Consider the following 15,000-nt stretch of genomic DNA (forward strand, 5'->3'; position numbering starts at 1 on the left):
AATTATGTAAGTGTATTTATGTAAGTGCGTTTGTACGTGTATGTTTGGGGGTCTGAAATGGACTAATCTACTTCACAATATTCCTTATGGGAACAAATTCGGTCAGTACTGGCACCTGAACATACTTCTGGAGAGAGAAAATATCGTTAACCGGGGGTCCACTGTATTAGAAAAGCAACTTTAGGTACGATATAAAATTCGATCATCAGATAAGGTAGAAATAGCAGTAAAGTTAGCTTTGATGTGTCAAAGCGTGTTGGTGCGTGTCCAGGTATATTTTTACACGACAAACACTGGAATGCTGATAACAGCAGAGTTACCCCTCGCAGGGTATTACAGTCACCTCCGAGTCCTCAGTTCTGTGACTCTCACCCCAAGAACTACCAACATGTATTTCTCACAGTGTATAAAGTGTAAGAGTTTACTCCTTATTTTAAGAATAATTGTTAATGGCTTTGCTTAGTTCTGATTGTATGGAAATAATCAGATAAGCCGAGTTTGCAGTATTGTGTTCTGATTGTTTCTATCTGTGGGTCCAGGAGGCTGTGGCTGCGGTATTATAAACTGATCCTGTTTACTCTGAGGTGTGTGTGTGTGTGTGTGAAGAAGAGTGTAAAAATACTATTGGTGTTACCCTCAATGACTCTCTCCATCACTCTCTCCTTAACTAACTCTCTCCATCACTCACTAACTCTCTCTATCACTCTCTCCTTCACTAACTCTCTCCATCACTCTCTCCTTCACTAACTCTCTCCATCACTCTCTCCTTCACTAACTCTCTCCATCACTCTCTCCTTCACTAACTCTCTCCATCACTCTCTACCTCACTCTCCTACTTTCACCCTCACTGACTCTTATCCGCCAACAATGGATTTTACAGCATAAAAGACAGAGGATGTGGAGACAGGGGGAGAGAAGGCAGAGGATGTGGAGACAGGGGGAGAGAAGACAGAGGATGTGGAGACAGGGGGAGAGAAGACAGAGGATGTGGAGACAGGGGGAGAGAAGGCAGAGGATGTGGAGACAGGGGGAGAGAAGGCAGAGGATGTGGAGACAGGGGGAGAGAAGGCAGAGGATGTGGAGACAGGGGGAGAGAAGGCAGAGGATGTGGAGACAGGGGGAGAGAAGGCAGAGGATGTGGAGACAGGGGGAGAGAAGGCAGAGGATGTGGAGACAGGGGGAGAGAAGACAGAGGATGTGGAGACAGGGGGAGAGAAGGCAGAGGATGTGGAGACAGGGGGAGAGAAGGCAGAGGATGTGGAGACAGGGGGAGAGAAGGCAGAGGATGTGGAGACAGAGGGAGAGAAGACAGAGGATGTGGAGACAGGGGGAGAGAAGGCAGAGGATGTGGAGACAGAGGGAGAGAAGGCAGAGGATGTGGAGACAGAGGGAGAGAAGGCAGAGGATGTGGAGACAGAGGGAGAGAAGACAGACGATGTGGAGACAGAGGGAGAGAAGGCAGAGGATGTGGAGACAGAGGGAGAGAAGGCAGAGGATGTGGAGACAGAGGATGGGAGACAGAGAAGGCAGAGGATGTGGAGACAGGGGGAGAGAAGACAGAGGATGTGGAGACAGGGGGAGAGAAGGCAGAGGATGTGGAGACAGGGGGAGAGAAGACAGAGGATGTGGAGACAGGGGGAGAGAAGACAGAGGATGTGGAGAAGACAGAGGATGTGGAGACAGAGAGAAGTCAGAGGATGTGGAGACAGAGGGAGAGAAGACAGAGGATGTGGAGACAGGGGGAGAGAAGGCAGAGGATGTGGAGACAGGGGGAGAGAAGGCAGAGGATGTGGAGACAGGGGGAGAGAAGGCAGAGGATGTGGAGACAGGGGGAGAGAAGGCAGACGATGTGGAGACGGGGAGAGAAGGCAGAGGATGTGGAGACAGAGGGAGAGAAGGCAGAGGATGTGGAGACAGGGGGAGAAGGCAGAGGATGTGGAGACAGGGGGAGAGAAGGCAGAGGATGTGGAGACAGGGGGAGAGAAGGCAGACGATGTGGAGACAGGGGGAGAGAAGGCAGAGGATGTGGAGACGGGGAGAGAAGGCAGACGATGTGGAGACAGGGGGAGAGAAGGCAGAGGATGTGGAGACAGGGGGAGAGAAGGCAGAGGATGTGGAGACAGGGGGAGAGAAGGCAGAGGATGTGGAGACGGGGAGAGAAGGCAGACGATGTGGAGACAGGGGGAGAGAAGGCAGACGATGTGGAGACAGAGAGGATGTGGAGACAAGAGAAGGCAGGATGTGGAGACAGGGGGAGAGAAGGCAGAGGATGTGGAGACAGGGGGAGAGAAGGCAGAGGATGTGGAGACAGGGGGAGAGAAGGCAGAGGATGTGGAGACAGGGGGAGAGAACACCGAGGATGTGGAGACAGGGGGAGAGAAGGCAGAGGATGTGGAGACAGAGGGAGAGAAGGCAGAGGATGTGGAGACAGAGGGAGAGAAGGCAGAGGAGAGACAGGGGGAGAGAAGCAGAGGATGTGGAGACAGGGGGAGAGAAGGCAGAGGATGTGGAGACAGGGGGAGAGAAGGCAGAGGATGTGGAGACAGGGGGAGAGAAGACAGAGGATGTGGAGACAGGGGGAGAGAAGACAGAGGATGTGGAGACAGGGGGAGAGAAGGCAGAGGATGTGGAGACAGGGGGAGAGAAGGCAGAGGATGTGGAGACAGAGGGAGAGAAGGCAGAGGATGTGGAGACAGGGGGAGAGAAGGCAGAGGATGTGGAGACAGGGGGAGAGAAGGCAGAGGATGTGGAGACAGGGGGAGAGAAGGCAGAGGATGTGGAGACAGGGGGAGAGAAGGCAGAGGATGTGGAGACAGAGGGAGAGAAGGCAGAGGATGTGGAGACAGGGGGAGAGAAGGCAGAGGATGTGGAGACAGGGGGAGAGAAGGCAGAGGATGTGGAGACAGGGGGAGAGAAGGCAGAGGATGTGGAGACAGGGGGAGAAGGCAGAGGATGTGGAGACAGGAGGAGATAAGGCACAGGATGTGGAGACAGGAGGAGATAAGGCAGAGGATGTGGAGACAGGGGGAGAGAAGGCAGAGGATGTGGAGACAGGGGGAGAGAAGGCAGAGGATGTGGAGACAGAGGGAGAGAAGGCAGAGGATGTGGAGACAGAGGGAGAGAAGGCAGAGGATGTGGAGACAGAGGGAGAGAAGGCAGAGGATGTGGAGACAGGGGGAGAGAAGGCAGAGGATGTGGAGACAGGGGGAGAGAAGGCAGAGGATGTGGAGACAGGGGGAGAGAAGGCAGAGGATGTGGAGACAGGGGGAGAGAAGGCAGAGGATGTGGAGACAGGGGGAGAGAAGGCAGAGGATGTGGAGACAGAGGGAGAGAAGGCAGAGGATGTGGAGACAGGGGGAGAGAAGGCAGAGGATGTGGAGACAGAGGGAGAGAAGGCAGAGGATGTGGAGACAGGGGGAGAGAAGGCAGAGGATGTGGAGACAGGGGGAGAGAAGGCAGAGGATGTGGAGACAGGGGGAGAGAAGGCAGAGGATGTGGAGACAGGGGGAGAGAAGGCAGAGGATGTGGAGACAGGGGGAGAGAAGGCAGAGGATGTGGAGACAGGGGGAGAGAAGGCAGAGGATGTGGAGACAGAGGGAGAGAAGGCAGAGGATGTGGAGACAGGAGGAGATAAGGCACAGGGGAGAGAAGGCAGAGGATGTGGTGGAGACAGAGGGAAGGATGTTACAGTGTGTACTTTAGTAACTTGTTGCTACTGCTACTTATCATCCTCCTCCTCTTCCTCCTCCTCCTCTTCCTCCTCCTCCTCTTCTTCCTCCTCCGTCTCTTCTTCTTCTTCCTCCTCCTCCTCCTCCTACAGTCACATTCCCTCAGGATATATTCTCGGTTAAAGTTTTATTGCTTCTGGAGTACATCTGTGTGTGTGTGTGTGTACGTACTCACCTAGTTGTGGTTGCAGGGGTTGATTCATAGCTCCTGACTCTGCACCTTCGCTGGTCGCTACTCCAGCTCCCATGAGCTTCATCATACCTCTTCTTAAAGCTATGTATGGATCCTGCCTCCACTACATCACTCTCCAGATTATTCCACTTCCTGACAACTGTATAACTGAAGAAATACTTCCTAACATCCCTGTGGCTCATCTGAGTTCTCAACTTCCAGCTGTGACCCCTTGTTGCTGTATCTCATCTCTGAAGCATTCTGTCCCTATCCACCCTGTCAATTCCTCTCAGTGTTTTATACGTCGTTATCATGTCCCCCTATCCATCCTGTCCTCCAGAGTCGTTAGGTCGAGTTCCCTGAAACTCTCCTTGTATGATATACCCCTCAGCTCTGGGACTAGTCTTGTTGCAAACCTTTGCACTTTTCCTAATTTATGTACTTGACAAGGTGTGGGTTCCATACTGGTGCTGCATACCTTCAATATGGATCTGACATACACAGTGTACAGTGTCACGAATGACTCCTTCCTCAGGTGTCCAAACGCTATTCTTAGGCATGCCAGGCGCCCATATGCTGCAGCAGTTATTTGGCTCATGTGCGCCTCAGGAGATGTGCTCGGTATTATACACACTCCAAGATCCCTTTCCTTGAACAGGCCCCCTAGCCTGTTCTCCGTCTGCCGTCTTCTTTGACCTTCCCCAATCTTTATGATTTTCCACTTGGTTGGGTTAAACTCCAGGAACCGGTTGTTGAACCAAGCTTGCAGCCTGTCTAGATCCCATTGTAGTCATGTCTGGTCCTCATCCGACTGAATTTTTCGTATTAGCTTCACATCGTCTGCAAACAGGGACACATCTGAATCTATTCCTTCCGTCATGTCATTCACATAAACCAGAAACAGCACCGGTCCTAGGACTGACCCTTGTGGAACCCCGCTCGTCATTATTTTCTTCCTGTCAGGTATTCTCTGATCCAATGAAGTGCCTTTCCTGTTATACGTGCCTGATCATCTAGCTTCTGCACTAATCTCTTGTGTGGAACTGTGTCGAAAGACTTCTTACAATTCTATCACCTTCTCCTAAAACTCCAGTAGCTTTGTGACACAGGATTTCTCCTCCCCGAAACTGCGCTGGTTATCGTGTGTGAGCTCATTCCTTTCTATGTGCTCCACCAGTCTTTTCCTGTTAAGCTTCTCCATGACTTTGCATACTATACATGTCAGTGACATTGGTCTGAAGTTTATTTCTGCTTGCCTGTCTCCTTTCGTAAAGATAGGGACTACATTCGCTGTCTTCTACACCTCAGGTAGTCGCCCTGTTTCGATAGATGTGTTAAAGACTTAGTGGCACACACCGTGCCTCTGCTCCCTCTCTCAGGACCCACAAAGAAATGTCTGGTCCCACTGCCTTTGAGGTATTTAGTTCACTTACTAACCTCTTCACCTCCTCCTCGATTGTATGTATTGTGTCCAACACTTGCTGATGTATTCTGCCATTCTGGTTTACTATAGTCCAGTCTGTCTCCAATGAAAATACTTCCTTAAATCTCCTGTTTAGCTCTTCACATACTTCTTTGTCGTTGCTTGTGATCTCTCCTCCTTCCTTCCTCAGCCTGACTACCTGGTCCTTGAATGATGTTTTCCTCTTGATGTGGCTGTACAACAGCTTTCGATGCTATGTCATAGTCGTATTGCCGCTGGGCTTCCCTCCTTATCCATGTGTATTCATTTCTGGTTCTTCAGCTAATCCTCTTATATCCTTCAATCCTTTGTATTCTATACTTTATCCATTCTCTAGGGCACTTAATTTTGGCCTCTCTACACCTCTGGGTGAACGAAGGCCTTGTTCTGGTCTTCCCACTGGTTCTGCTGCCCTTGGGTACGAACCTCTCCTCTGTCGATTTGCATTTTGTTGTCACATATTCCATCATTTCTTTCACTGTATTTTCCACCAGTTCTCTTTCTCACTGTACTTCAAGCAGGAAATTCCTCGTACCTGTTTTGTCCCCTCTTTTATAGTTTGGCTTCTCCCATCCTACTCGTTCTGCTTCCCTCTACTTTTAGCCCTACAATGTATTCGAAGTTCAGAACCACGTTATCACTGGCTCCGAGAGGCCTTTCATATGTAGTGTCCCCAACGTCTAGACTACTGAAGGTGAATATGAGTTCCAGCCTTGCTGGTTCAGCCTCTCCTCTCTCTCTGGTAGTGTCCCTAACATGTTGATGCACGAGGTTTTCCAGTACCACCTCCATTATCTTGGCTCTCCACCTGTCTGGTTCCCCGTGTGGCTCTAGGTTTCCCCAGCCAATCTCCTTGTGATTGAAATCACCCACAACTAGTAACTTTGCTCGGCCCATGTTGACTATTCTGACAACCTCAGCTAGTGTATCAACCATTGCTTTATTATTCTCATCATACTGTGTGTGTGTGTGTGTGTGTGTGTGTGTGTGTGTGTGTGTGTGTGTGTGTGTGTGTGTGTGTGTGTGTGTGTGTGTGTGTGTGTGTGTGTGTGTGTGTGTGTGTGTGTGTGTGTGTGTGTGTGTGTGTGTGTGTGTGTGTGTGGGTGTACTCACCTAGTTGAGGTTGCGGGGGTCGAGTCCGAGCTCCTGGCCCCGCCTCTTCACTGATCGCTACTAGGTCACTCTCCCTGAAGCGTGAGCTTTATCATACCTCTGCTTAAAGCTATGTATGGATCCTGCCTCCACTACATCGCTTCCCAAACTATTCCACTTACTGACTACTCTGTGGCTAAAGAAATACTTCCTAACATCCCTGTGATTCATCTGTGTCTTCAACTTCCAACTGTGTCCCCTTGTTACTGTGTCCAATCTCTGGAACATCCTGTCTTTGTCCACCTTGTGTGTGTGTTTGTGTGTGTGTGTGTGTGTGTGTGTGTGCGCGCGCGCGCTCGCGCGCCTGCTTCAGCCCAGTCACACCTATTCTTAAAACTACCTGGAACAATGGGAGAGAAATACCAATAAGGAGCACTGCAGTAGGCCTACTGGCCCATGCTAGACAAGTTCACCTCACACCTAACTCATGTACCCGTCCAATCTATATCTAAAGCTAACCAAAATTCTTCCTTCAGCCACACTACCTGCTAGTCTGCTCCATTTATCCACAATTCAATAAACAAAACTGTTCTTCCCGATAGGCTTTCTAAATCTAAATTTTTCCAACTCTGAATCTATTGCTGTGAGTTCTGCCTTGATTAGATATTTTCAAAACACTTTTTATTGTTTTTTTATTATTCCTGTTATTCATTTACGAATACTTGTGAAAAGGGAATAAATTATCAACATTATTACTGTTAGTATTATCAATATCATTATTACTGTTATTACTATTATTATTAGCATTATCAATACTATTACTGTTATTACTATTATTATTAGCATTATCAATACTATTACTATTATTACTATTACATTACTGTTATTATTATCAGTATTATCATTATTATTACTATTACATGTATTATCATTTTCAGTTATTATTATTTCATCATTATCATTATAATGTAGACGCACACATCCCATTTTCTATGAGAAAGTTAGTGTCTGACCGCTGGTTGTCCCACACAGAGTGAAGAATGGCCAGTATCAGCTGTTGTCTTCGGCTGTTATGGTGGAGGACTGCTCATCATGGTAGTCATAGCCCAGGTAAGAGTTCACTACCATAGTCTGGATAGTCTCTTGAGTGGTCATAGTAGAGTTGAGGCCGGGTAATTCGCGTTTCAAGTCTATCTACTATACGAGGGTCATTAAGGCTGCATGTCACCTGTGCAATGTGTGATATATATATATATATATATATATATATATATATATATATATATATATATATATATATATATATATATATATATATATATATATATATATTATATATATATATATATATATATATATATATATATATATATATATATATATATATATATATATATAATATTATTATTATTATTATTATTATTATTATTATTATTATCACACTGGCCGATTCCCACCAAGGCAGGGTGGCCCGAAAAAGAAAAACTTTCACCATCATTCACTCCATCACTGTCTTGCCAGAAGGGTGCTTTACACTACAGTTTTTAAACTGCAACATTAACACACCTCCTTCAGAGTGCAGGCACTGTACTTCCCATCTCCAGGACTCAAGTCCGGCCTGCCGGTTTCCCTGAACCCCTTCATAAATGTTACTTTGCTCACACTCCAACAGCACGTCAAGTATTAAAAACCATTTGTCTCCATTCACTATCAAACACGCTCATGCATGCCTGCTGGAAGTCCAAGCCCCTCGCACACAAAACCTCCTTTACTCCCTCCCTCCAACCTTTCCTAGGCCGACCCCTACCCCGCCATCCTTCCACTACAGACTGATACACTCTTGAAGTCACTCTGTTTCGCTCCATTCTCTCTACATGTCCGAACCACCTCAACAACCCTTCCTCAGCCCTCTGGACAACAGTTTTGGTAATCCCACACCTCCTCCTAACTTCCAAACTACGAATTCTCTGCGAATTATATTCACACCACACATTGCCCTCAGACATGACATCTCCACTGCCTCCAGCCTTCTCCTCGCTGCAACATTCATCACCCATGCTTCACACCCATATAAGAGCGTTGGTAAAACTATACTCTCATACATTCCCCTCTTTGCCTCCAAGGACAAAGTTCTTTGTCTCCACAGACTCCTAAGTGCACCACTCACCCTTTTCCCCTCATCAATTCTATGATTCACCTCATCTTTCATAGACCCATCCGCTGACACGTCCACTCCCAAATATCTGAATACATTCACCTCCTCCATATATATATATATATATATATATATATATATATATATATATATATATATATATATATATATATATATATATATATATATATATATATATATGTCGTGCCGAATATGTAAAACTGGTCAATTAGCAAGAACTCATTTAAAACTAAGTCCTTTCTAAAATTTTCTCTTATAAGTTTAAAGATATATTTTTTCATTAATGTTAATGTAAAAATTTTTAATTTTGCACCAAAAGAATCTTAGAAAACTTACCTAACCTTATTATAATAAGAACAATTTATTTTAGCCTAACCCAACTAAATATATTTTATATTTGTTTACAATAATTTAATACTAAACAAACACAGTGAAATATATTTTTTTCGTTAGGTTCAGAATGATTTTGGCGAAATTATTGCATACACAAATTTTCACTTGCTCTATATGGCAAGATGAGCGTTGCTATTTAAGCCAAGATCGCAAGTTCTGCCTATTCGGCACGACATTATATATATATATATATATATATATATATATATATATATATATATATATATATATATGCAAAACAACCACTCTGAAAGAATAAGAAATTCCAAGCGCTTTCGTGACTACTCACATTATCAAGGAACTATGAAAGTAAAGCATCCAAGGAAGCTATATAAGGGGTCTGGCCAGCACCTCACTATCAGATCCCACAACGGTTAAACACCTGACGCGCGCCGACCCAACTTGGATAGGTCCTTGGCACAACTCACCCCACAAACTATTCTACCCAAGAAATAAGAAATTTTAAAGATTATTTGTCCAGTGTATTATTAAATTCTTCCCAAATTCTATTAATTATAAATGGATCTAATTTATATAAACCAAAGGAAATTAGATCCATTTATAATTAATAGAATTTGGGAAGAATTTAATAATACACTGGACAAATAATCTTTAAAATTTCTTATTTCTTGGGTAGAATAGTTTGTGGGGTGAGTTGTGCCAAGGACCTATCCAAGTTGGGTCGGCGCGCGTCAGGTGTTTAACCGTTGTGGGATCTGATAGTGAGGTGCCGGCCAGACCCCTTATATAGCTTCCTTGGATGCTTTACTTTCATAGTTCCTTGATAATGTGAGTAGTCACGAAAGCGCTTGGAATTTCTTATTCTTTCAGAGTGGTTGTTTTGCATATTCTGAAATCACCTGTTTACTGTGATCTTATTGCATATATATATATATATATATATATATATACATATATATATATATATATATATATATATATATATATATATATATATATATATATATATGAGAGAGAGACTGGATAAATCCAAGTTCAGTTGTGTAGCAGCGCTGGACAATGCTTGTGCTTTCCAGAGTATGGCACCAGGCACTCTTGGCAAAACATCAAGCACTAAGAGTCGCTGGCTCTGCACTGTGCCTCCTCCTAAGGTAGACCTCCAAGAGTAGTTCTCAACGAGATAGAGTCAACAAGGCACACTATTGGTGCAAGTGTTCCTCAGGGAAGTGTGTTTGGGTCATTGTTATGGAATGTCTACTTCAATGACCTTCATCTCATCCCAGAATCCCATGCATATGTAGACGACTGTACACTGACATTTACTAATCCAAGACAGGAAATGCCAGCTGCTCTAAGCTACATCAATCACCAACTTACAGCTATATCAGCCTGGGGTAAACGATGGCAGGTCACATTTGCTCCTAAGAAAACACAGATCATAATGGTCTCTAGGCACCATGATGGTAATGCTGGAACAACGGTGAGAATGCATGGGAGAGTGTTGGTACCCGGAGATGAGGTGGATATCCTGGGGATGAAATTTGACTTCAAACTGATTATGAAGAACCACGTTGTAAATCTTGCAAACAAGGCTGCCAGGAACCTTACAGCACTTACAAGTATCTCGCATCTGCTCTACAGTAAGGGTTGTAAGATTCTGTACGAAGCACAAGTACGCTCACACCGTGAGTATGCTCCACTTTCTTGGATTGCTTGCCGTCCATCTCATATACAACTTCTTGACAGATCAGAGAACAGAACAAGACGAGACTATTCTCTCGCCTGGACTCAGCCTGGACAGATCTGTCAGTCCAGTAGAGCCTTCAACACAGGAAAGATGTGGGTGGCCTTACTGCTATGTACAAGGGCAATATTGTCAAAATACCACACTTGGCTTCACTCAGAGGACAGCGAGAAGTGAGCATCTACACCACAAGACGGGCAGCAAGCAGCAACTTCACTCTGACTAACCTTCTCCAGAACATCACTTCATCTGAGATCATTTATTTCTGGGATGACTCGGGTCTGGAGCATGTGCGTACAGCATGACATCAACAAGTTAAAGTCAGTTGACCAAACGAAATAACTGGTCCACAGATGGCTCCAACTTCATCTTGTTCCTTATCTGTATGTCTCATAACAATACGGCCTTCATATGAGCTGATGTAGGTAAGAGCTCTTAGCTTTTAAATAAAATTAGGAACTCTAAACCTAACCTTGTAAAACTCTGTATAAAGAGAGCGGGAGAGAGAGAGAGAGAGAGAGAGAGAGAGAGAGAGAGAGAGAGAGAGAGAGAGAGAGAGAGAGAGAGAGAGAGATCGCAGAGTATTGCCTCACCAGCATGTTCTGACACCTCTCCTTTGATAGACTTATTACCTGTTCATGGTGGTGATTGGTGGTGGTTGGTGGTGGTTGGTGGTGGTTGGTGGTGAAAAGGTGATATGCAGCTTTAATGACCCTCGTGTTGCAGACAGACTTTACACACACACAAATCAACCAGCCACAGACATTTAACCGTAAAACAAACACCACAGCAATGATGAGAACATTTATTACTCAAGCCACACACACATTCCACCCAGCTAGGGAATGTGATAGATTAATGGAATGCCTCCCTTATTAATCTTACAAGACATAAGACAAATACTCCTTCTAGCTAGCTAGGGGGAGTGAGAGAGGGAAGGAGGGTTAGGGTGCCTAGACACAGGCTACTGGAGTCACACTATCCTCCCTCCCCAACCCCACTCGGTGGCACTGTGACCCTTACGGAGCTAGCGCTCTCTTTACATAATAACACCAGCTTAGCTCTAATTGTACTATTTAAAGTATCAAGGTTTTTAAATACAATTTTAATATTAAAAGTCTTAAGAAGAGAAGGCATATCAACCAAGTTTTCATGGTAAGGGAGAACCAACATATTTTTAGTTGAATAAGACAGGTTGTCCCTTTTTGGATTGTAAAAAGTATTTCTAGCAATTTTAAAAGATTTTTCAATTACATTTCTTGGGTATTTCAAATCATTACCTATTTCATAAATTTTGGATATTTCCTCATCTATGAACTCAGGACTACAAATTCGTAAAGCTCTCAAAAACATTGATGAGAAAACAGACAGTTTAACTCTATCCTGATGCGAAGAATAATAGTGGACATACGAACAGTTATTTGTAGGTTTTCTGTAAATTTTAAATTTGAAATCATTATCACCTTTAATAATTAAAACATCTAGAAAAGGCAATGAGTTATTTTCCTCAAACTCAACAGTAAAGTTTATAGAATGGGCTAAGCTATTTAATTTAACAAGGAAATGGTGTATATCTACATTCTTGGACATAAGACACAAAATATCATCAACATATCTGAACCAATTAGCTGTATTAGGTAGGACTGTGTTAAGCAACCTTGTTTCAAAAGATTCCATGTATAGGTTACTATACATGGGATTGTTTTTATAGTTTATAGCTCCTTGATAATGTGAGAAGTCACGAAAGTGATTGGAATTTCACTATTCTTTCACAGTGGTTGTTTTGCACGCACACACACACACACACACACACACACACACACACACACACGCACACACACACATATATATATATATATATATATATATATATATATATATATATATATATATATATATTATATATATATATATATATATATATATATATATATATATATATATATATATATATATATATATATATATATATTGTAGCAGGCGAAGAACATCTAACGTTACAGGATGCTGACGTGTATAAAGCTGCTATGTCATTTCCACAGGGTTCAGCAGGAGGTTTCACCGGTTTAAGGCCTCAACACTTAAAACAAATACTCGATCCAGCACTTGGTGAGGTTTCAGAGAGGCTGCTGTCTGAACTCACCAAATTTTCCAACCTGTGCCTGGCTGGCAGTGTCCCAGAGGCCATCAGACCCCTTTTCTTTGGTGCCTCATTGCGTGCCTTCCGGAAAAAGGATGGCGGAATCAGGCCCATTGCAGTGGGTAACACCCTTCGGCGCCTAGTCGCCAAGGCTGCAGTAAGAAGGGCGAGTCAAGAGGCTGCTGCAATGCTGAAACCAACTCAGCTCGGTTTCGGCGTTCAACAGGGCTGTGAAGCAGCTGCCCACGCAGCACGAGTATATATCAAAAACATGTCCAATGGAAAAGCCTTGGTCAAATTGGGCTTTGCCAACGCTTTCAACTCAAGTCAGAAGGGATGCTGCTCTCCAAGCAGTTTATAGAAACTTCCCTTCCCTTTATCCCTTCATAGAATCGTGTTATAGTGTGACTTCCAAACTATTGTTTGGGGACCATGAAATTGACTCATGTGAGGGCGTGCAACAGGGGGACCCTCTCGCCCCCTTTCTATTCTGTTTGGTCATCAAGGAAGTCACGGAAGCACTCTCCAGCGAGCTCAATATCTGGTTCCTGGACGACGGTACCCTAGCTGGCACAACAGAATCTCTCCTAGAGGACATCAGTAAAATTAAAGACATGGGAGAAAGCCTGGGTCTTTCTTTAAACCCCACCAAATGTGAAATAGTTTCTACCAATCAACAGATGATCCAGAGTATTAGTGCCGTTTTACCAGGAGCACAAGCCATTGATCCAGCCAACAGCACTGTCCTTGGTGCTCCTCTTGGGTCCAATGCCATTGATCTGATCCTAGAAAAAAAAGTCTCAGACCTCCGGACGATGAAAAGCAGGATGAAAGACACTGACACACACGATGCCTTCTACCTACTCACCAGGTGCCTGTCAATCCCAAAACTTACCTACTTTCTGAGATGCTCCCCAGCCTTCAGCAGTCCAAAACTCAAGGAATATGACTCTCTCCTTAAGACCATGCTAGAGAGTGTATTGAATCTTTCCCTTGACGATGGACAGTGGTTGCAAGCCTCACTTCCAGTCAGGCTTGGAGGGCTGGGAGTACGCAGATCCTCTCAGATTGCTCTACCAGCTTTCCTATCCTCTTCCATAGCATCAAACGAGTTGATAAGACAAATTCTTCCTGATACCCTCAGTGACTCAGCAGGAATGGAAGACCCTAGCTATGTCAGTGCCATCACCGAATGGGAGACTCTTGCTGCTCCAGCACCAAACCCTAGTGCAGCACTGGCTCACAAACAGTCAAGCTGGGATGGCCCGATCGCTGAAAAGCTGCTTGCCAACATGCTCAGGGCTGCAACATCAGATAGGGAGATTGCCCGTCTCCAGGCTGTGAGCGCACATCACTCCGGGGACTTCCTGCAAACAGTCCCCATATCGGCAATGGGAACGCGGCTCGACCCTAAGAACCTCCGTATTGCAGTGGCTCTGCACCTTGCTGCCCCAATTCACACACAATATACGTGTATTTGCGGCGAAGCGCAAGCAGACCAATACTTTCTACATGGTCTTAACTGTTCCAAAACCAAGGGCTGGCATGCAAGACACAATGGGGTCAATGACATCATTAAGAGAACCCTTGCTACAGCTGGATGCCCAGCCGAGAGGGAGCCCCGATCACTAGCAGCCAACAATACCCACAACCCAGCAAACTGCCCCGACGGGATCACCATCTATCCTTGGAAGAATGGCAAGCTCTTAGCATGGGACTATACCTGTGTGTCCACACTGACACCTATATCCATCACAGTGTTTGGCGACAGGGAGGAGCTGCTGACCACAGGGATGAGTACAAGATCAGCAAGTACAGGGACATAAGCCAACAGTATCAATTTGTCCCAGTGGGATCAGAGACCTTGGGATCATGGGGAAAAAATGCCACACGTTTCCTTAAAGAATTGGGGTCCAGACTCATCGACACCACCAGGGACCCAAGGGCAGCCACTTTCATGTTCCAGCGCCTCAGCGTAGCCATCCAGAGGGGAAATGCTTGCTGCATACTTGGCTCACGTCCAGCCTCGGAGGAGCTGGAGGAAATTCACGATCTTTGATACATTGTGCCATTGTATTGATGTTTATGTTTATGTTATTCATGTTTATGTTTATTAATAAATGTTCACATAG

General features: G+C 44.9%; 1 protein-coding gene across 2 annotated transcripts in view; it reads left to right on the forward strand.

Moving 5' to 3' along the window:
* Positions 1-15,000, forward strand: part of LOC128698484 (adenylate cyclase type 2) — a 346,235-nt gene that overhangs the window by 166,364 nt on the left and 164,871 nt on the right. For both annotated transcript variants that reach the window (XM_070103973.1, XM_070103974.1), the window contains exon 3: positions 7,487-7,564. In XM_070103973.1, coding sequence (XP_069960074.1) covers positions 7,487-7,564 — 78 coding nt within the window. The remainder of the gene's footprint in view (positions 1-7,486; positions 7,565-15,000) is intronic.

This window comes from Cherax quadricarinatus, chromosome 88, assembly GCF_038502225.1.
Source record: "Cherax quadricarinatus isolate ZL_2023a chromosome 88, ASM3850222v1, whole genome shotgun sequence".
Taxonomy (NCBI): Eukaryota; Metazoa; Arthropoda; class Malacostraca; order Decapoda; family Parastacidae; genus Cherax; species Cherax quadricarinatus.